The sequence below is a fragment of the Natator depressus genome, chromosome 4, assembly GCF_965152275.1.
Source record: "Natator depressus isolate rNatDep1 chromosome 4, rNatDep2.hap1, whole genome shotgun sequence".
Taxonomy (NCBI): Eukaryota; Metazoa; Chordata; order Testudines; family Cheloniidae; genus Natator; species Natator depressus.
Genome location: NC_134237.1, coordinates 122988673 through 123012329, shown reverse-complemented (window position 1 = coordinate 123012329; position 23657 = coordinate 122988673). Strand labels below are relative to the sequence as shown.

The window sequence follows — 23657 nt, the reverse complement described above, 5'->3', positions numbered from 1 at the left end:
AAGGCCTGGGTCATCCTTACAGCCCCAGCTTGGCCAAGACAGACGTGGTATCTTTACCTACTCCGCATGTCCTCCCGTCATCCACGGGCTCTCCCCAACAGGCCAGATCTCCTTTCCCAGGCCAACGGACGGGTTCTTCACCCACAGCTCCAAAAGCTCCATCTGACAGCCTGTTTCCTTCATGGTTTCAAACCCATGAACTAGCCTCTTCCGACCAAGTCCGATACGTCCTCCTGCACAGTAGAAAAGACTCCACTCATAAAACTTATCTGCAGAAGTGGAAGCATTTCGCCCTCTGGTGCTCACATAATCACTTAATGCCCAATACGGTGATCTTCCCTAACATTCTAGACTACCTCCTGAAACTAAAACAGGACAGATTTTCGCTCAGCTCCATCAAAGTACACCTGGTGGCACTTACCACCTTCCATGACCTGTTAGAAGGTTATTCACTCTTTACCCATCCCACCATAAAACGATTTCTCACTGGCCTGCAAAATCTCTACCCTGAAATTTACTCAGCGGCAGCTACGTGGAATCTTAACCTCGTTCTTCATGCTCTCATGAAACCTCCATTCGAGCCTTTGGCTACCTCCTCTCTTCTCCATATGTCCATGAAGGTAGCTTTCTTAGTTGCAATAACATCAGCAAGGAGAGTAGGTGAAATAAGTGCCCTGATGGCCCATCCTCCCTACACAATCTTCTCCAAAGACAGTCACTCTAAGACCACATCCTAAATTTCTCCCTAAGGTGGTATCCACTTTCCACCTTAACCAACCGATATACTTGCCTACTTTTTATGCCAAACCTCACAAGACTCCACACAAGACATCTCTGCATACTCTCGATGTCAGGCGAGCAATCGCCTTTTACTTAGATAGAACTAAGCCATTTTGTAAATCTCCACGGCTTTGTCTCCATCACCAAAAGATGGAAAGGTACGGCTATCTCTAAACAACATCTGTCCAAGTGGATCTCTGACTGCATCAGATCCTCTTACCGTATTCAAAATATTCAACCGCCCGAAGGCATTAGAACTCATTGCACTCAAGCTATGTCGACTTCTGTTGCCTTCCTATATAACGTACCCATTTCTGACATCTGTAAAGCGGCTACAGGGTCATCTGCACACACATTTGCCAAACACTATGCTATCACGCAAGATACCACGGCAGACACCATAATTGGCCGTACAATACACTCTACAGTACTCACTGTCGCATCTCCAAAGTCCCACTGACCATAGTGGGTACTGGTACACATTCATCTAGAGTGGAGCACCCACAGGGACAGCACTCGAAGAAGAAGGGGAAGTTACTCACCTTGCAGTAACTGAAGTTCTTCAAGATGTGTGTCCCTGTGGGTCTTCCACTCCCCACCCTCCTCCCCTCTACTTTGGAGTACTAGTATAATCGCTCCACGGTAGAGAAGGAACTGAGGGGGGTGCGGGACACAGGCGCTCAGGAAGTTTCCAATGAGACGGGAGATACCAACTGAGCGCCTGCGTCCCGACCAGGCACTGCTACCAAAAATCTCCGATCAATGGTGCCAGGACGCACCGACACCCAGAGTGGAGCACCCACAGGGACACACATCTCGAAGAACTTCAGTTATTTCAAGGTGAGTAACTTCCCCTTGTGGCTCTTCTCTGAGCCCTTTCCAATTGATTAACATCCTTCTTGAATTTTGGGCGCCAAATTGGACACAGTATTCCAGCAGCAGTCGCACCAGTGCCAAATACAGGGGTAAAATAACTTCTCTATTCCTACTCAAGTTTTCCCTGATTACGCATCCCAGGCTCACAGTAGCTCTTCGGGGCACAGCATCACACTGGAAGCTCATGTTCAGTTGGCTATACAGCACTGCCCTTAAATCTCTTTGTGTGTCTGCTTCCCACGATAGTCCCCCCATTTTATAAAGATAGTCTATATTTTTTGTTCCTAGATGCATACATTTCCATTTAACTGTATTAAAACAGATTTTGTTTGCTTGTGCCTAGTTTTATCAAGCAATCCAGATTGCTCTGTATCAGTGACCTGTCCTCTTCATTATTTACCACTTCCTAATTTTTGTGTTATCTGCAAACTTTATCGGTTTCTTCCAGGTAAGTGATCAAAATGTGAAAAAGCATATGGTTAAAACCAACCCTTTCGGGACCCCACTGGACACACATGCACTTGATGATGATTCCCGGTTTACAATTATATTTTGAGATCTATTAGTTAGCCAATTTATAATTCATTTAATGTGTGCCATGTTAACTTTATATCATTCTAGTTTTTTAATCAAAATGTGTAGTACCAAGTCAGATGACTTACAGAACACGATTATCTTCTCAACCACACCTGTAACTGTATTTTAAAAAATCAAGTTAATTTGATAGGATCTATTATCCATAAACCTATGTTGATTATCTATATTACCCTCCTTTAATTATTTTATTAGTAGAGTCCTGTATCAGCCATTCCAGCATCAATCTTGTCCAGCATCAATATCAGGCTCACAGGCCTATAATTATCCAGGTCATCCCATTAACCCTTTTGAAAAATTGACCCAACATTAGCTTTCTTCCAGTCTTCTAGATCTTCCCCAGTGCTCCAAGACTTACTGAAAATCAGCATTAATGATCCAGTGAGCTACTCAGCCAGCTCCTTTAAAACCCTTGAATGCAAGTTATCTGGACCAGCTTATTAAAAATGTCCACCTTTAGTAGTTTCTGTTTAACATCCTCCAGAAATAACAGTGGAATCAAGAATATTCTCATCACCATATGATGAGGCTATATTATGTTTTTCCCCAAATACAAACCAGAAATATTTGTCTTCTGCATTACTATTGATCATTCTACCATTTCCATCTAGTAATGGATCAATACCATTCTTCTTGTTCCTAATATATTTTAAAAAACAAAAAAAAAACACATTGTTGTCCTTAACTTTGGCCATTAATTTCTCCTTGTATCCCTTTGCTTCCTTGTCACTTTCTGCAATTCCTAACTTCAGAATTATATTGATTACTAATCAACTTCCCCTTTCTTCCATGCCTTATATATTATTTTTTATAGCTGCCTTTGCTTCCTCTCTAAAACAGGTTCATTTTTTGTAACCAGCAGAACCTAGTGGGATTGTGGCTTTTTGTGCAACTAATAAGGTATTCTTACGTGATTCCCAGTTATCACTCAAGTTTTTTATTAAATTCTTCTTTCCAGCTGAATTAGCTCATAATTGTTTTCTGCTTTGTGAAATTGGCCCTCAATTATTGTGCCCAGGGATTGGACAGTAGTTGGAGTAAACTGCAAGGTCAAGTGATGGCTGCTTGAATATTGGGCCACCTATTGTGTTTTTCAAGGAGTTTGTTAGGTGGGCTTCTCTGAAAGGGAAGCATTGACTATTTCCATTGGTAGTGGGCATAGTTATTCTATGCTGGTTTTTACTAGAAGGGAGGGGCATGGATCTCATTCACAAACTGTGGCTCTAAAACTTTCCTGGGTTGCTTGAGTTTTGGTATATGTAGGGAGGCCAAACTCAGTAAGGGTGATTTGGTCGATGATACTCTCTGATCTGGGGTGGAATTCTTGTTACTGATTATCACCATACATGTTCAGTTGATCTCATAATGAAATATGCTGACAGCTCTCAAGAGCAGCCCATGCTTGGGTCTGATGTCTGGGCTATGCAGTTTGGGTTGATGAGAGCTTGTTCAAAACAGAGAATAGCTGTGCTGGACATAGCTCTGCTGGGTCGATTGCGGAGGAATTTCATACTTGTTTTGTACCCTTTATTGCAGTGGTGCATTCCTGTAGGAGTGATATGTGCTGCTGGCAAATGGATTCAGAATGTGCTTTGTGCTGCTTGCACTCTTTCTGCTTCTGCACTTGATTTTGTGAACCTTAATTATCTCAGGGGTTTTGGGCTGGTATCAGTAGTACTGGATATCATGTGATTGGACCGCTGTGCTAACTCATTGACGCTTTGGCCTTGTATTTGTGTGGCTTGTTCTTTTAGGTTAAGTTGAAAACCTGGAGAGTCCCTGGGAGTGGACAAGCTTGGGTTGTTCACTGTGCTAATGGGTAGGAAGGAAGGCTCTGATCTTTGCCTTGATGAGGTGGTGGTGAGACCAGGAAAGTGAAACGTTGGCAACGTCTCCCATATCTACTCCTGAGCTGAAGATAGGTTTAAACCTATGTCTAGTTGCATGTGTAGGTGCAGAAACTTCCAGGAGAATCCCATGGTTTTCATGTAAGCCATTAGATCAAGTACTATTGTATAACTTGCATTCCATATATGGAGATTGAAATAACAGGACAAGGAATTGGGGAGATTCCAGTACTATTGGGCAGTCATTCTGAGTTCTTCCAGGAAGTTGAGAAGGTTTCTATATGGACCTCTGTACACCACTAAGCACCCTAAGTGTATCTTGTCCTTCTCCTCATAGATCATATAGGTGCACTCAAATATTTTTGTCTTGGATGGGATAAATATTTTTGTCTTGGGTGGGATGTCTTCTGCAACTGAGATGGTTGGGAAACAGGACTGCTACTCTTCTCTCTCTCCCCCACCCCCACCAGTGTCTGTCTTTGTCCTGGGTTGTATAGAGCAGGGGTTCTCAACCTTTTGTTTATTTGTTTGTTTTGAGGGGCCCCTCACATGCTATAAAAACTCCAGGGCGCAGTCTCCGGGCTTCAGCTGCCGGGGCGGGGGATTTGGGGCTTCTAGCTTCAGCCACAGGGCGGGGTGCCCTCAGGGCTCTGGACTTCAGCCACTGAGCAAGGAGGAGGGCTTGGGGCATTAACCCTGTGGAGTTGGGAGCTCAGGGGCTTCTGTCTCTCGGGGCTCCCAGCTTTAGCCCCACAGGTTGGGGGACTCAGAGCTTTAGCCCCATGAGTGGCACCGCGGCTCGGAGCTTTCAGCCCTGCGAGAGCACTGGGGCTCGGGGCTCTAGGTTTCAGCTGCGGGGCCCTACGGGGCCCTGAAACCAGCTTGCGGCCCCTTTGGGGCTGCGAAACACTGGTATATGCTGTGGGGTGGGGTATGTTAGGATAGGGTTAGAAGTGACATTGAACCAAATCTTAGTGATGTAAGCAAGGCTGGGTGCTTTACTGAAAATAAGATAATGAATGGTGCTGGTTTTATTGGTGGCTGATCTTGTGTTCATCAGCAGAAAAATTGGGTTGTTGTTTCCTTCTCCATTTAGTGATTTTACTGTTGGAGAATGTGGTTTTAGGGGCCTAGCCTTCGGGTTTCTCCTAGTGTGTGTGGTGCTTTTGAGGGATGCCTCCTCAGACCAGTGATAGCTGGGATTTGGGAGGATGAATAGTACTCAGTCTAGAACATCTGAAGGTGGTTATGATTCAGTTCTCAGACCAGAAGACTTGCATGATTTTAAACCACATATTTGATATCACTTTAGTATCCCATTTAATATTTTTAAGCTTTTAAATTTAGTATCCGCTTTTCCAATTTTGTTAAACAGACTTCTCTATGCTACCTTACTTTCCAAGAGTATACGATCAAATCAGGGTCACTATGCTTAAAACTCAAATGTTTTTGTATCCTAAGGATACCTACCACACTTGGGCTTCTTCATACTTGATTAGATTAAACAAAGTTTAAAAAGAAAATACAGAATGTAATCTAAAATATGTAAAGTGGTCTGGGAAAATGTTAACTAAATTATTGCCAGCACGTATAATAATGAATCTATCTGCCAAACTACTTCTAAATACTTCTAATTAGTTTAGTGGAATCTATGAAGGCCATCACTTGTTTATTCCAGTAGTGTTCACCTAATTTTTTTATTGTGGTATTTATTTAAATTTTGCTAACTATGAAATTACAAGGATTTTTTTCAATGATGTGGTTCGTCCGTACTCAGTATTCTGAATGTTAAAAGGGGTCCAAGTTATTTTTTTAGAATTATTTACTGTACTTCATAATTCATGCTGCTGAAATCTGTGTTGCTAAAACCTTATTTTTAGGGATAAATGGGATATGTAGGGATAAATGGGATATGTAGGGAATCTTCCAATCTGTACTGTAGTAGTTCTTTATGAATATAGTAGAAATTTTAAGTGGGTTTCTATGTATTAAACCACTGTATTAGAATAATACAAGTGTGTACAGCACTCTTTTAATGTTTATCTCTTTAATGTATGCACCATTTTTGCATAAACAGGTGGTTGCTGAACATCCAGATGCTTCACGTGAGGAGATTGAAGAACTGCTTGAATCGCAGTGGAACATGCTTAGTGAAAAACAGAAAGCTCGCTATAACACAAAGTTTGCCATAGTGACCTCTCCCAAATCTGAAGAAGACTCTGGTAAACGTAAAACTGTGCTAGTGTACTCTAACTAAATTTGATATACATAGTGATGTTAAACTAAGCACATATTTGAGACCTGTAGGGAACACAGCTATCATTGTTTTCTGGTTTTAATTCTTGGTGTTTGTGCCAATAGGAAAAGAATGCCAATGGTTACAATAAAAGCAATCCATGAAGTCTACATTCCTTGCTCATTGTTCTACAAAGTTGTTATATGTAAACATTCTACTGTTTAGAGATTGGTGGTTTCTCCTTCTTCTTCTGCCCATAAGCAGTTGCCATTATCTTCACTGCCCACTAAATGTGGGTGGTGGGAATGGGAAAATCAGACATTTTTGTTAATGTAAAAGTATGGGTTAGTTCTTAAGAATAGTTTAAGAAGTGGTTTATAAAATATAACCAGTACTGTCTTTTCTTTATATATATATATATACACACACACACACATTTTTAAAAAAGTGTTACCTCATAACATTCATTAGCTCAGGAAGCAAGTATTCCAAACTTTATTCTAAACCTTTCTTCCATTTTGGCATTTTTATTGTGGTGTACTGCAAAGCTTTTAGGACAGCATAAGAAATTGCAAGATAACTTTTTTGCTGTTAGCTAAGATTCATGGTCTTGATAAACAACAGTTTATTTAGAATTTTGATATGATAATTTGAGTTCTTTGGAGTAGCTTCCTTGAGAAGGAAGAATGGAGGGTGTGTGGCATTTTCTTGACCCTTCTCAGTCCAGTTATAAATGTCTGGTATACATAGTGTTTTACAGCACTATAGGAAGGCCTGTTGAGGAAGTATTTGAAGCTACCAGGTGCTGCTTTGGGCAGTGACAAGAATGAGAGGGAGTGTGTGAAAGATCGTCAGATTTGGAAAAAGAAAACTGTATAAAAATGGCAGTCAGTTTTGTTATCTTTGTGTGTGAAATAACATTTTGTGGAAAATTGACGAACTTTTTAACAATTTTAAGTGTCAAATATTTGGATATCCTTTTTTTAAAAAAACAACAACAACATTCTGTATCTCTCAAGGTTCATCATTGAAGAATATTGGAGAGGCCAAACGTAAAGTGTTTCAAGACTCACCTAAAAGGAGATCAAGATCCAGAAGTAATTGAAATTTGTGTTATGTGCAATTAGTTCATCATTATAAGTAGCTATTGAGTGTACCTTTTATGTAATCACCCACGTATCATAACCTCTTTATTTCTTCTCAGATGTTGTCGTCTTTAACTTTAGAGTTTTAATGGATCCCAAATTAAATATCTAAACACTGTAGTACCGAATTTTGTTCAACTTCCTCAGTGTCATATTGCAAGAAATGTAATTGGAATTGTACCTGTACCAGGTGTTGCTAGTACATATCTTTGTGTACATTTTCAGTTCTCTATAAATGAAAACATGTCAGTTCAATCGTTCCCCCATCCAGACCTTACCAGAAAACGTATTGGGTTTTTTGTTTTGTTTTGTTTTTTAATGCTGGCTTTTTGTAAATAGCAGGTTCTCCTGGAGCCATTTTAATTTAAGTTTGCAGATTCAGAGCTGCGTTGAATTTAAGATAATAAAGTCCTAAATCAATTGGATGTAGAAAAAAACCCAATTTGACAACTATTCTTATTTTTAAGGTTGCTGCCTTTATTTGAAATATTTATCAGAAATCAGTTCCCATCGAAACAGCACACTTCTAGCTGTAGAACAAATTTAAAATGGTACTTTTGTGAAAGATTTTTAGATAATAAATTTATGGTCTGGGACTCTGTAATTTCTCCATGTTAAACATGCAACGTGGCCTCTCAACTGGAGAGTCAATGTTAAGAGTAAATGTACTAGGTCCCATCATGCATCATAAATGAACCAGACCTCTTTCTAAGCCATTATCATACCAACTGTACCTCAAAAAGGTAGATAACTAAACTTAGTAAGTGGCTATGTAGACCAGTCACTGACCTTTTGTGTTTGAGCTTTACATTGAAATTAATCAAATGAATTATGATGTAAAGAATTCATGTACAATAAGTTAAGTAATCTTATTAAATCTTCTTTAAGGTTTTGGTTCACAAAACAGAAGTATAATGGAGTTTTTAAGGCCTTCTATACACTTGTATGTTTAAAGATAGGAATTGCCATGCAAGAAAAGGCCAATGGTCCATATGATGGGTGATATCCTGTCTCTGACAGAGGCCCCTTAATAGATGTCTTCAGTCTCCAGTACCTGTATCTATATCCTTGGGAAAACTTAATAAAAGAATGAGGAAGACATTAAAAACTTTTGTTCAGTGGTAAAGCACAGTTATAGCTTTATAGAACAGCTCTATTTTATTTGATAGGACACAAATGTGGAAAATTACATATTCAGATTTTAGACTAGTGCTTATGCAGATGGATCTGTCTTACTAAATAAGTTGATTGATTAGCAATTGGGAGTTTGGATACATTTTAGAACTAGCATTCAGTAATAAAAACTGGACCCTAGGCATCAAGGGTTAATCAAATTTGTTAACATTTTTAATCTTTTTTTAAAATAACTTAAAAGAAATATAATTTAGATCAGTTTAAGATAATTTCGAAGTGAGCTTTAGATTTTTTTCATGTAAGTTTCCCCCATCCCCCACCCCAAGGTAACTTACATGGAAATAAAAGAAACCAAAAAAAGAGGACAAAGGAACCTTCAGAAGATTTTGAAGTTCAGGAAGCACCTAGGAAAAGACTCAGGATGGATAAACAGAATAATCGGAAGGTAATTATATCATTGGTTTGTTTAAGTCAATTATAGCAGCATCAATCACTCTGCTATAGTTAAGTTTGTCAGCATTTCCATTTTCAGGATTTAATATTTACTGGTTTTTAACTGCATCAAATGAAGCAACTGTAAAAATGTCTGTTTGGATGCACTTGTTAAAAAGATTTTGTTAATTTAGTGTTGAGGTGGAGACATCTGAAAAGAGGTCCTTGCTAGTTATTTGAACCTAGCTGAAAAAATATAGTAATAGAATTCAATTCCCAAGGGCAAGGGCTCAGCCCACTGGTTTTCTTGCTTTACAATTTCATCCCTTTACTGTGTGTCAAAATGTAGAGATGTATATGTGAATGTTACCACCATTTGTCTGAATCAAAGACTGTGTCCTTAAAAATAAATAAAGTACAAATAAACACTTCTAAGAATCAAATTTAAACCTGTAAAGCAGTTTAGGCTAGCATTGTGTCCTGAACTCCAATCTGTTATATATACACTGCAATTTCTAAATTTAACAACTTGTTGTTCAGATAGCAGGCCTTTAACTCGCTCCTCTTCAGTCTCTAGCTTGTTTGTCAGAATTAGATCATTCTCCTTCTTCTTTGAGTAGTGTCCATATGGGTGCTCCACTGTAGGGACACAGACACACCTACAGTGGACCACCCACTGGGGGACACATCTTGAAGAACCATCTTTACGACACAAGGTGAATAACTTCTTTTATAGACTTGCCTAGATCACTAGGGATTCTGTTTATAACAGTGAACCCATACTTTGCAAACATTTAGGCGTGTGCTTAACTTTTTGCATGTGGGTAGACCCAGCAAACTCTGTAGGACTAATCTTATGAAAACATAAGCACGTATGTAAGTGTTTTCCAGATCAGGCCTTAGTAATATAGTATATGAAGACTTTTTGTAAAATAGTGTTGTGAATCCCCTGGGGGAAGGAGCATTGTGATCCAGTGTTTAGTAAGTAATTTGGGAGCCCTGAATACATACGTGAATGCTCTTGTTATGCCTTTAGCTCCAGAAGGTCTCAGACATAGCAGAATGGTTGCTTTCTTATTACTTTGTATGAATTGCCTTTTACCCGTTTCCTCCTCTTAGAAACCTAGAGTAGTTCCAGCTGTCCACTTTATCACCATAAACAATTTAAAGATCACTTAGCTGTCATCCACCTATGGAGTGGTGAAGAGCATTGAAGCTGCACTTCCCGTTCTTTAGTTTCAACTCAGTGGCAGATTTTTAATATCCTCTGTCCTAGGGAGTAAGAAGCTTTGGGATTGATCATGAACCTTTGCTCCTTGTGAAGGAGCAGTGTGTTGCTATTGCTATTCTGTGCCCTTAGTTATTCTTTATGAAATTAAATGTTATAGAACGAAATGATTAGGTAATAATACATATTCATAGATTCTGTCTGAAAAATTTGTAACTTATGGCGCATATAGAAATCACATCGGCACAATGGGAGCTGTATTAAAGGAGCATAAATATGTAACACAAGCAAGGACACTTTCAGTGAAGAGTGAATCAGACCATGGATCCTCAATCATCTTGTTAAAAAATACATCAAGATATTTATTAACCTGATGGAACTATAGCTTCTAGTTGTCTCAGTGATAGGAAGTTTATGTAAACACAGACTGACTTATTCAGCAAAGAATATGGCTTATGGATAGGCAAAACTGCTGTTGGTTTCCATTAAGGTGGGTTTTTTGATCCAGCAGGGCCACTTCTTACTCTGTAGTCTGGCATTGAGGTATTCTACAAAAGTTTACCAGCTCAACGATGGATTGACTGAGGAAAATCAATAAACACTTAAGCTTCCTTTAGAAAATCAAAATATATTTGCAGTTGGGTCCTTCCATAATGCCCGTCTTGTTGATCAGATCTGCATCAATTTAAGGTTAAGCAACGTTGGCTACTATTTGCATGATTTACTACCTCAGTGGATCCATAGCTCATAGTTAAGATATTCATGGCAATCCCTGTTGCTTAAGTAATTAAGGGAGGTGCCCTATTTTTGACCAGGTGCAATGTCCACAGTCAAACAGCTGAATGTAAGTTCCCAAATTTCTCAAAATACTTCTTGGCCTAAAATATTTGACAAGTTTCAGTCTGACACAAATTTATGCAATATCAATATTCCATTGAAAATAGTATTTTATAATGGAAATGCTGGCACAACCTTTAACAATAACAGTGCAAAAAAATGACACTGCTACAAGTAGTGACGTTGACGACAAGTATCCGAGACTTAAAATTCAGTGCAGGGTTGATCCTCAAACTTATATATTTCTGCTGCAGTTACGTTAGTAATGTAAAGGTTTTAACTTGACCAGTTTGGACAAAAGAATATTAAAGCTGACTGAAATGCTTTGTCTTCATATAGCATTTTCCTTTTCATGCAGGGGTTCGTATTTCAGTTTCAGATGGATAGGTTAGACATTGAATATCAAGTTGGGGTTTTTTGTTTTTTTTGACAGTTTTATAGCCTCTGCAGTTGGTGGTTTATAAAAAATAAACATGCCTAAAATGGAAAGTTACCATAGCTGAATTACATTACAATATAGACCAGGATGTTTGCAAAGACATTGTCTTTCTAATAACAGAAATCCAAAAGTAATTGCCACCTTTATCCAATCACTCATAAATTAGGAGTTTTTTTTCTTTTTTCTTTTTTCTTTTTATTTTGTGACAGAGGGAGACAAGCAATGACAAAACAGCAAAAACAAAGGTCACAGAAACCTTCTCTTCACAAAAGAACCAGTCAGGTAATGTGGTCAGAATAAGTTTTAATTAACTTTTTCAGTTAAATCATTTAAACTAAACAGGTTGTCTGAGACAGCCATCTAAACTTTGCTGAAGCCATATTGAGTTATATTCATTAAACCCCATTTTGAGGGGTTGCACTCTTTTATGCACTGCCAGCATTTTGCAGTACTATATTTGATTGAAATTGTGTATTGCTGATTTTAAAGCAGCAGTTCTGAAGTTCACCATTTGATGGCACCAAATTAAAACTGTTGCCCATTGATATTGTAAAGTAGCAATATAAACCTTGCTGTTCAAATGCATGATTAATTATACATTTATCCAATAAAATAAGTGTATATAGTAAATAGTGACCATCAAACTTAAATTCATGTGTGATTCAAGAACTTCTTTATAACAATTGGTTGATGGGAGGCAATGTGGAGAGTTGAGAGGGAGTTGTAAAACAATCTTGTGTGCTAAATGGTTCATTGATCAGATTTGTTAATCATGCACATGTTTAAGGTAACTTTTTTATAAGAACACAAGAACACATGTATTTAATTCTTACATTCAGTTTCAAAAGTGTTAATACACTGCAAAAAGATCTAAACTAATATACGTGGTATTGTTGCTATTTTTAGTGTAAGCATCCAGTTCCTTTAAAAATAACTTTTTTTAAAAGGGGATGTTAACAAAGTGAATCTGATTTTGCTGAGATCATATAGGCCTTCTAAGTAATGTTTGAGCAAATTAGTGTTACATCTCTTTTTAAAAAGTCATAAATTACAGAGTATTGTAATTTAAAAATATTTAGCAAGCTCTTTGGGAAATTTTTAACAATATTTTTAGTACATATTTGTTTAATTGGAGATCTCTTGAGTCTTCAAAACAAAACGCATCATTATTTCAAAAACTTAATTGTGCACTGCTTACTCAGTACTACATAGGCGCCCAGAAGACATACCTACACAATTCCTTCCCTTATCTGAAGGAATATTTTAAATGGCTTCAGGGAGATAACGTTTTAAAGTTCCAAACTTCACTTTGTAAACCAAAATTATTTTACAGCAACGAAAAATCTGTCTGATGCATGTAAACCACTGAAGAAGCGAAATCGGGCTTCAGCAGCAGAATCTTCAACTCTTGGTTTTAGCAAGAGTTCATCTCCTTCAGCTTCCTTAACTGAGAATGAGGTAAAAAAAAGTGGTGTTCACACACAGCCATATAGTTACAAAAAGTATCAGGTGTAAATCTTTTTTTAAAAACACAGAACAAAAAAAAATAACATTAAATTCTCTAACCTTGCTCCTAGATGAGTTACAGTTCTGGCCTCTGTAAAACCTGTTAGTGTGTGTATTGCAAATTCATTTATTGTAACAAACGTCCACTTAGGGACTCAGATATTGTGTTTTTTAAATGTATTTACCAAAAAAGTTTTTGAATTGTAACCCTCTCTTAGAAGCAAAGTAAAATGCCAGTGTGTTGTGTTTTTTCTTCCATGGATTTTATTTAAGTGTCAACTATGTTAATTACATTGTGTAACAAAACTGTCATGTTGCCATAGGTTTTATATTGAAGCAAGTTTCTTGATCCTCTGTATTTGGTCTACACCAGTCTTGGACGGTTTTCTGAGCAGTGGCCTTTATTCTCTCAATCTTTTTCGATCTGTTCAATTGGGTACTATTTCTGTGGTGCAAATAACTTAATCTCCAGCATACTTAAACAGGCAGTGAAGGATGTATCTTTTTGATATTTACTTATCATAGTCTTAGGTCTGCCTATTTGGTATTGTAACTCTCTCAATTGACATAAAATAAATTAAGTGTATATTCATATACAATAAATGGAATCCATTCTACCGGTCATCTGTACTGTTAAAACAAACAGCCAAAGAATGGTAGCATGAGAACAACCTATGCACGCTGTTCTAAAGGGGGTTCCAAACACTTAGCAGGAACAGACATAGGCAACCTCAGAAGTTCATATTTAAAAAGTCAAATGTTAAAAAAAAAAATCATGAAGGTTTTAGGTTAGTCAAAGTAGAGAATTAGTGTTTTGTTTGCAAGGCAATAGGACTTCAAGCTGCAGTTCCTTTCACTTCTCCCATTTCACTGTTTTGTTGAAAATCTAAGGTGCTCAGATACCATCATGAGTGCAATATAATATAATATCTAGACTGTTTTCTGTAAATGGTTTATTTTTACAAATTGGAATGATTGCACATTAACTGCTGTGTATAGTTACTATGACTTCAAAAATGTCATCCCCCCCTCCCAAAAAAAACAATAACGACAAACAAACAACAACGAAAAAATACAACAACCCTCAGGAAGGAATGCCTAGGTAATACTAGTTCTCATCTTTATCTGAATCAGCTGATTTCCTTCTTTTGGCTTAAGCTTTCCACTTTTTTGGGGGAACAGTTGAGCCTTTCTGCCTAATGCTGTATGTGTTTGTGGAATTTGACTTGTCAGCCAGATCCACGTAAGGAGGAAACTGTCAATCTGTTTGGTTTAAAATGTACGTCTCTTGATGTTGTAATCTGGGAAGACATGTTCTCTGATTTCTAAATATCAATTAAAAAAATTCACTGTCCAGAGATCTTTTTTCAAAGGCTCAGTTGTTTTAGGACTTAAGAAAACCTAGGGTCAAATTCTGTTTCCACCTACAAATGATTGTGAGCCAAATTGTGCAAGCTCATGGGCTGAGTTGGAACCTCTCTGAAATCTCCACTGCAAACTCTGCACTATGCATTGCAAATGAGATAAGAGGAAAGGAGGAAGAGCAATACACACTATTGCCAGAGCTGTGCTTACACAATACAGGTTTGCAAACAAGGAAGTGAATTATTTTAATGTTTTCTAAGAGAGGTTGAAAAGAAATTTGACAACTTAACATTACTTAAAATAAACTTTTCACAAACAATGGAGACTTCAGAATAATAGTCGGTCATGTGCTGTGTCCTTATCTGGTGTAAATCAGCACTGACTTTAACTTATACCAACTAAGGATTTAGCCTAGTGAGTTTTCTATGATGATAGCTATTATGCCAGTAAAAAAGGAAAACATGCTAGGCATTTGCTTTTGAATTTATTAGTGATTCTTCTGTGAAACAAAATAAGATGTAAATAAACTTCGGATCTTGTGGGTGGTTTAAAAAAAATGTGTAATGTTACTTTAGCGGTTGCATGTTTGGCAATGTAGACATGTGGCCTAAGGGTGTTAATCAACAGAAAAATCTCCTGGTTGTTAAAGGAAAGGGAGCGTTCAAAAATAAATATAAAACAAAAGATGAGGTGATTAAGCAAATTGATATTCGTTTTTATGTGAGAGTGGTGCAAAGCTAATTGATAGGATGCAATTCTTTTATATTAAATATATTTGATCTGCTTTATATTTTTTGTGGTCACTTTTATAGCTTAGTGTTGAGTTAGACATTGTCTTTTAAGGTGGATGAGAAAAATAACACATACCCTGCTTATGTATGCACACACATTCACATTCACAGTGCAATGTGGAAAAAATTCTAGCCTTCTTGCTCTTTTCAGTAAATGACTGTAGATTGATTCCAGGATGGGACCAGATTCAAATACAACAAAATACTTTTCTGGGATTGTTGGAAGCTGCATTGAGCCCTCTAACATTTGTCTTCATTGCTACTAATTTTTATGAAGGAAGTATTTTAGTTTAAAACAAGGGAAAATAAACTAGTTATATTAAAAGGGACTTTTAAAAAAATTCTGTATAAAATTCACATGAATAATCAATTAAGTCCAAGATTTTCAAGTTAATAGTGACTTTGGGTACCTAACTTGAAATACCTTAAAGGGTTTTGATTTTTCGGAGAATAGATGCTTAGACTTTTGAAAGATCAGGCCCTTCAAGGTGTCTTAAGTTGAGCACCCAAAATCACTAGTCACTTTTGAAAATCTTAGGCTGCATCACCGGACGAAACTTAGTTTTTAATTCTTTTGTAGTTAATGTAGATCAACACCTCAGAAATAAAACTACTGATGAATCTAATTTCAGAGAGAAGTAGTTAATTTTCTGTATATGCACTTTGCATCAGAAATGTTTGTCTTTATATCCCGTATGAAATGTTATTTTTGAAGTGAAAGTCTTAACGAATTACCTATTGTGGAATAGAATTAGAATTTTATTGTAACACTGCAAGGCTATAAAGAATGAGAAAAGTCTTGTATATTATATAGAACAAACTGGTATAACACCATGAAAGTTTCATGATCTTTATGAGAAGACATGTAGTTATGTCATTGATCTCTTTTTAGAGGATAAAACAAGTGGTGTTTAGTTTTACTTTTTGGTTCTTTACATAAAAAATGGAGTAATGGGTAAATTTTTATGTATTGCATGTTGGTTCCCTTAGAGTGCAACTGTTTTGTTTTTGTTTTAAGCTCCAGGCCCCTAGGACTGGTAGATTACTGGCACACATCTTTCAATGTGTTTGCAATGAGGCATACCTTTTTCAACATTTCAATCAAATTTGATGGATATAGATTGCATTCAGTAAAATGGGTAGACTTTTTTTTTAATATTTCAAAACAGATAAAGTATCATCTTCATGCAGTTTAAGGTATAGGTACATTCCCAAATGCTGACATGGAAAAAAGCGTAAGAAGTATGGGACTTAGCGTATTGTAAGTTCTTAGCCAGGCTGTCATTTCACGCACATGGGAACAATGAATTGAGTTGGCCATCATACAGCATTTTAAAGAAACCCATGAAAGGGTTTTTCCCATGCAAGGAGTTTAACAGTATTATATTAATACTGCATAGTAAATTCTTTGTCCTCTTATGGAGAAAACTCTTAACTTAATTAACACCCAGTATCAAACAAGGTGGGTTTCTGTTCATAACTACAACATACAATGTTTAGAATGACATAATGTTCCAAAACATCAACTTCAAGTTGTACTGTTTTTGCATACAGTAAATAATTCTGTCACTATCAATTTGTGGCAGATTTGTTATATCATCTGTTTTTACTGGTGTTAGCAAATACACACACAATGGAGAAATCTTAAGACAAGGTAAGATATTTGATTAAGAAGACAATCCCAATAAAACATGTGCAACTTATAATTAAAACACCACTTCAATTCCATTTATCTACACAGCAGTCTAATTTTACTATAGTATACAGATAGAATCCTCAAAATACAATGATTAAAAACGTATAAAGATACTATCTTAGGAGGAGAGATCCCAGAGGATAGGGAGAAATGAGTTCACAGGATTTTGAAGAAATTACTGTGCTAAAGAAAAGTAGTTCAAGCTGTTCTTGCAAGCCTGGAAAACTAAAATCTGTATTTCTAGCACTGTTTTTTCTAGCTATCCTAGATAATCCCCTCTGCAAAACAATATTTAAGAATAAACCAAAATGAAAAATCATTGGAGGCCCTCCACAACCTGTAAATCCAATGTCTACTGGAGTTTTTCTTGTCTTTGTCCTGTGCACATTAGCAAGAAATGTTTGCGGGCGGGGGGGATTAACTTTTTGATATTTTTTCCCTATTTCATGCCACCAATAAACATCTGAAATGGGAGATCATTGCAAGTAACAGAATTTTAGTCTTTTACTACTTAACATCACCCAAGGCCTGCAGTAACTGAAGAGACCTGCGTTGCCTGCCATACCTTACTGCTTTATTTGGATGCTTTCATGTTCACATGAGGAAGTTCTAAGCTTGAATGTTGTTCTTTGGCAACACGTTTTTTAAATAGAAAATTGAATTTCTCATGTATTATTCTCATCTTGTAAGCTCTTTGAACTTCCAAAAGTTGAGATTCTGTTTATTACATGTTCACATAATGTAGGTTTTTATTCCGCATCCATCACCAGGGTGTCTTGAATACATGTATGCAATCAATAATATTAAATAAAGTTCCATAGTTGTTGTTTATAATCCAGGAATATTCAGCAATGCATACCTTATCTGAAACTTCAAGCCACTGCTAATGATAAAAGGTGAAACATGTCCTAGACTTTTTACTATCATAGTACCGTGTACACTTATGGCACAATATATTTAGAGAATAACATACCCAGTTTAACAGTTCGGGCCAAAACATAAATCTTCAGTTCAGGATCTCCTATACTGAAATAAAAGAAATTTTAACCATAACTCAGTTGGCTCTGTCAGTTTTTCTGTCTCTCTCCACAATAGATTTTTATCTTCTGAATACAGTCTGTCATTTGCACGTTGAGCTATGATATTCCCATATTAGTTTTACTTAGATTGAAAAACCACAATAGTTAAGAGTTTGAAAAGGTGAACAAACAATTAAAGTAGGTTCTTTACCATAGAAAACCTAGTTTTGGTTTGTCAGAAGTCTCAAGCCTGGTCTACACCTAAAAATTAGATTCACCCTGTTACATTGTTTAGGGCTTTGAAAAATTTTGTGCCCCATGCAATGCCGTCAACCTAACCCCCTTGTAGACTCAACTGGAATTTTTAAGGTGACCTAGCTACTGCCTCTTGTAAAGGTGGATTGCCTACATCAATAGAAAAACTCTTTCCATCACTGTAGGAAGCATCTACACTACAGTGGCACAGCTGCAGTGCCGTATGTGTGCCACTGTAGCGTAGACATACCCTCATGCTCAAGTTTACACAGAAAACTATTTCCTGGATTACTATGACACAGAAATCAAGTCTTAGAAGTTGCTTCAGGGCTTAAAGGGTGGATGTCCTTAGTCTTAAGAGTCGTGGAAGTGAATAGCCAGCTTTCAAGTCCAGACTTCCTGAAACAACTTCTAAACCTTGATTTCTGTGTGATCGTAATCCTACTAATGTGTTTGTAAAGGAGAGGGAGGCTGCCTGATCGAGGATGCCACTTAAGCCAGCCCAGTGTCTTGAGAAAACTCAAACTGTTTAGTGGGGAGATGGGGGAGGTCCAGGGATGTCTAGGGAAAGCAAGGCATTTGAGTTGGTCTTGTATGTAATTCTGTAGAAATGATTTGTTTAACAGACAACAGTAGGAGCAAATGAAACCTTTTTGACATACCCTGTTTTCATTTTAAATATCCATTTATTAAAAAAATGAATTTGCTGAGTATTTTTTTAGATTGCTTGTGATTCTAAACATCAGTGCTTAGTTAAAATGGGAAATTGGGAGGGCTGGCTTTTCTGGTACTGGGAACGTTTTTCTTTAATTTCTTGGATAGCTGTCTGATTATAAAATGCATAAGCACAATGTTAGAAGATGATAAAAGCAAGCAATACGTAACTAGGAAGTTGTGACTGAACATGTCTTGGGTACAGTGTGAGATCTAAGGCCACATGCTGTATAGCATTTGGGGAAGTGCTGTTACACATGCACAGTGTTGGTATTATAACAGGCATTTTATGCAAAAATTAAATAATAAAAACATGAAGGGTGAGTCTAAGGAAAAAATAGTTGAAACTAAAATTACACTTCTGGTGGCTTGGAAATCTGAAAGGAGACTGGCTATGTGAGGGGCTAACTCTACCTTGGATTCCATTCTGTCTGTGTATCAAAGGTGGAAAACAAATAGTAAAAACATAACTAACATTTTTACACTTTAAAATGCTGTTTGTTTTGAGCCTTACTATGCTAGAGAGGATTTGCATGTTTCTGGGAAAGCTTGTGTAAGTCAGGGCGACAAGAAGGAAAGGTTCATAATACTAATGCTATGCACAGAAAATGTACTTAACCCTTCCTAGCTCTGCATTTGCTAACACATGATGGACAATATTCAAAACTTGCTTCTGTTTCCTTTCATATTCTTGCATCAGCAAATATTTGCGTTTTTTTTCTGGGCCATTTAAAACTAAGTGATGTCTTGGTTTTGGGGGTTTTTTTAAGGAAAAATACATGGACAATGAGACATTCAAGAAGGCTCTATAAATACATTTTTAAAAATTCTTAAATTTGTAGATAATCATAAACCTAGGACAAAAAAATCTTAATGTTTAATTTTTTAGGTTTGTTGTAGGCTAAGGGCCAGCTGAGAAAAACAAATTGCATTTTCTTGTCTTCCTTTTATTTTATTTTATTTTAAATTCTTGGACTGCAGATTGGATAAGTGCAGCCTTCTTTTGCTTATCATTCTGGTACCTAGAATTCCTATACCCTTCTCTCTCTCTCTCCCCCCCCCCCTCCCCCAACCTATAGCATTTGATGGTTTTGCATTGGCCCCTTGAGGTTTTTGTATTTAATATTTGGAGCTAACTGTTTAAAAAGTAGTATGTTTTTCTGTAAAGAAGTGTGTATGTGGAGGGAGTGTATGTTGCACATGCTTTTTTGTTTTTTTTGTATTAAATGAAACTTCAGAAATAACTTACTTTGGTACGTGCTCATTTGAAACTCAGGCTAAGATTTCCTGTCTGCGCTGCCTGACTGCTTATCACAGCGTGGCTGGAGGCCAAACCGATTAAATCAATATGTTCAGTTCACTTTATACATGAGAAATTCCTTTGTTCAGGTGTGGAGCCCATGTTAATACTTGGCATACATCCACTTAGTTATTATGTGAAGTGGGTGTGTGCAGATAACCTTAATTTTAAAAGATCATTTGCTCTAGTTCCCTATGGTATGGTGAATTGGCTTGCTGCTCCATCGATATCCGTTAAATACAATGATGGAACTGGCATCAGATATTTGATACAAAAACATTGTGATAAATGACACTACTTGTAAAAGGAATTGCTTTATCTCAAATTTAGATAAAATGCCTAACATTCGTGTGGTATCTATTGCAGTGTCATAAATACTTATCCTCTGAGCCAAGACCCTTCTGATGAATGATTTTTAGTTGGTAAAATAATTATAGCTTGCAACTGATAGGAGTTTTAAATTAAGAAAATTGAAAAAACTGACTTTTTTGTACATAAACACTACTTTTAATCCCCCTTTCCCATTTGTTCCAGAAGAAAACACACTGCCAAACAATTTCACTAGACACATTAAAATTAGAAAAACTGACTCCAGAAAATATACACTGGTTCTTGGGCCTTAAAGTTATCTCAGCTTGTAAAGACAAACACCTTATTTCTTCCTTCTTCACTCTTCCCTAGTACCCCCCCACAAAAATTGAATATGAGCATACCCTCATCTCTTCAACATCTGTTTTCTCAGGAAGGAAACTGCATTAGTCCACAGAACTGTTTCATTGTTTTGTAAGGTCCATTGAGGTTTTATTGTGCATTATTATGTACTCGTTCTGCACAATGCTGCTCGGCCAAAGTAATAGAATACTGTAGAAAATATTGGGCCAATATTTGCAAAATTATACCCATAAATATGGACTAATATGAACCAAAATTTAGGGTCTGTTACTGGTTTAGTTACAATAGGTTTGTGCATCAAATACTGTGGTAAACAAAGCATTCTTGTTATGTAAGGAAACAATAGTGAAGAGAGCTTTTATAAAAATTGTTTATGTAGCTTTCTTAGAAGTATGTTTACCATTGACAAAGACAGTCCACTAGAACTCTGCCTTTGGTAACCCTGCAAAGGACTGTAAGGCAACTGAAAGGTGTATTTCAAAAAAGGAGGGTGGAGGGGGAAACTTCGTAGGAGATGAGGCCTGAATATGCTCTTTCGTACACCAGTATAAATCTGCAGTAACTTCACTGAAGAGAATGGTATTGCACTAATACAAAATGTGTGGGAGAAGAGAATCAGGCTTACTGATGACATGCTTTGCTTGATTATATACTATCATGTTTTATATAGCTTTACATAACTTTCAGTTGCTGAAAATTAGGAGAAACATGGCAATATTAAAACAAAATATTTTATAAATGCATCTGAAATTCTGCTTCTTTCAGTTTGACTCAGTACTACAAAGTCTGTCAATAACAAAACTATGGAGAAATTAAATTTTAAAAAGCAATGCACTTAAATTTCTTGAATAGACTCACTTTTTTAAAGATCTCATGTACTTAATATTTAGTGTATAGTATGCACAGGGAATATGAGATCTTCAGGCACTAAAGGAGAATTTGTTACTCCTGCAAGTGACTTAATTGAATGATTAATGAGGTCATTGCTATTTAGGTGCCGAGCAAAGTCCCAAAGTAAAATCTTGGCCCAATGGAAGTCAGCAGCAAAACTCTCACTGACTTAAATAGGGCCAGAATTTCACTCCTCCTTTCCCCCAGTTTCCAGTGAAGAAATTATATATTTGATTTCTAAAACTCCCTCCCTGTCAATTGACTATAAATCATTTGCTGCTTTGTCAATACTATGCTGGGTAGATGCTTCAGAGGCTGTCCTTCCTAACAACTTGGGAGAGGAGGGGAGTTAAGGAGAGACTGATAAAATCTTTTACTGATTACCCTATAGCAACTGTAAGTTTTGATAGTACTCATGTTTCTATATAGGTTGATGACTCACATTTTATTGTGTACACAATGCACAAAAGAGTAATGGAACACTGAACTTTTAAGTAAGGCCACATTGAAGAAAACTGCCAATTTTTACAATAAATATTTTAAACAAATGTCTACATTGACTTCAGCTTATTTTCCCATTAGTGGGGTTTTTTTTTTTTTTTTGGTTTGTTTTTTTTTAAGTAGTACTGAGTGTGTGAGGAGGAAAATATTCCTTTGTAGGTGTTAAAGGACACATAATAAAATTAAAATTGCAGGCTACCCATAACTAAAAATATCTGGTCTTGCCACTATGAGTGATAGTCACCCTCAATTTTGATTGAACATCAAGAAAGAGAAGTTAATTGTACGCAATTTATGCCTTATTAAGGAGATTACTCTACAATTTGTATTATGAATACATGCTCATTTAGTGGACTTGGGGTAAATTCTAGTAAATAGGAGCTTGCATTTTAACCCTCCACAACCCACCCATCAAAAAAAGTACTAAATATGCAGAGCAGTGCAATCTAGAAGCTTGCGCTTGATCTTTTGCTTGATGCTTTCACTATGAAATATTTTAACAGACACATTAAAATAGTAATCTTCTTACTTATGTTCCACTCTAGAGGTGACTGCATTACAGTGAGTGAACTGATCCTTAATTATACTTTTGTTAGTTTAAAAAAAAAACACTTTTGGATTAAAAAAAAGTGCTATGAAATTCTTTCATCACCCAGATTAATCTGAATCCTTCCCACAATATCAGACATTGCTTAGGGCATGAGCAAGGCACTGCCATCTCTGTCTAGCCTGGGTCACACTTTGCATGTGTCCCGTATGTCAAGTCCCATGAGTTTTCACTTCTCTGCTTGGCATAGGGTTTCTTTCAGTTGGCTCCTTTTTACATGTACCTCCTGCTGCCCAATAGCATGCCTGCAATAGCAGACACTTTTTGGCTTTATTCTTAATACATGTACCAGATATTTCCATCCTCTTTTCTGGATAACTTTGGAGATAGGAAATTGTTGAACTCGCTAACAAATCTTGATGAGATGAGAGCTAAAGAATGTGAGAACATAAAGATTATGATGTGGCAGATACTTGTGAGATTCTTTACATATGAGAGGTTCATGAAGCATGGTTATGAGACACATTTCTCCACCTTCAGAATGACTTCCATCTACCATCTTGCCCTAAGTGGCAGCAAGACTGTTGTTTCATAGCAGCAGCCCACATGAGGCACTTGGAGGCTTTGGTGCAGAGTGGGATATAGGGGTATTGTTACTGACTACATATGAGACTGATGAGTTTGGAGAGAAGCTTCGATGGAATTGGATTGTTGGAGAGATTACTTTGTGGAAGTGGTTAATAGTCATGTTTGGGTGAGTGTTTCGTTAGGTCTTTGCAGTCTGCCCCCAGTTTGGTAGCTGTGTCCTTTCAGTGACTATGGGCAAGTCTACACTGCAAAATTAAGTTGACT

The 23657-nt window shown here is 36.9% G+C and overlaps 1 protein-coding gene across 8 annotated transcripts in view; it reads left to right on the top strand.

Moving 5' to 3' along the window:
• The window catches only part of NSD2 (nuclear receptor binding SET domain protein 2), a 147683-nt gene that overhangs the window by 69220 nt on the left and 54806 nt on the right, over positions 1-23657 (top strand). For all 8 annotated transcript variants that reach the window (XM_074951824.1, XM_074951819.1, XM_074951821.1 and 5 more), the window contains 5 exons: positions 6175-6319; positions 7353-7430; positions 8939-9057; positions 11758-11830; positions 12882-13006. In XM_074951824.1, the coding sequence (XP_074807925.1) occupies positions 6175-6319; positions 7353-7430; positions 8939-9057; positions 11758-11830; positions 12882-13006 (540 nt within the window). The remainder of the gene's footprint in view (positions 1-6174; positions 6320-7352; positions 7431-8938; positions 9058-11757; positions 11831-12881; positions 13007-23657) is intronic.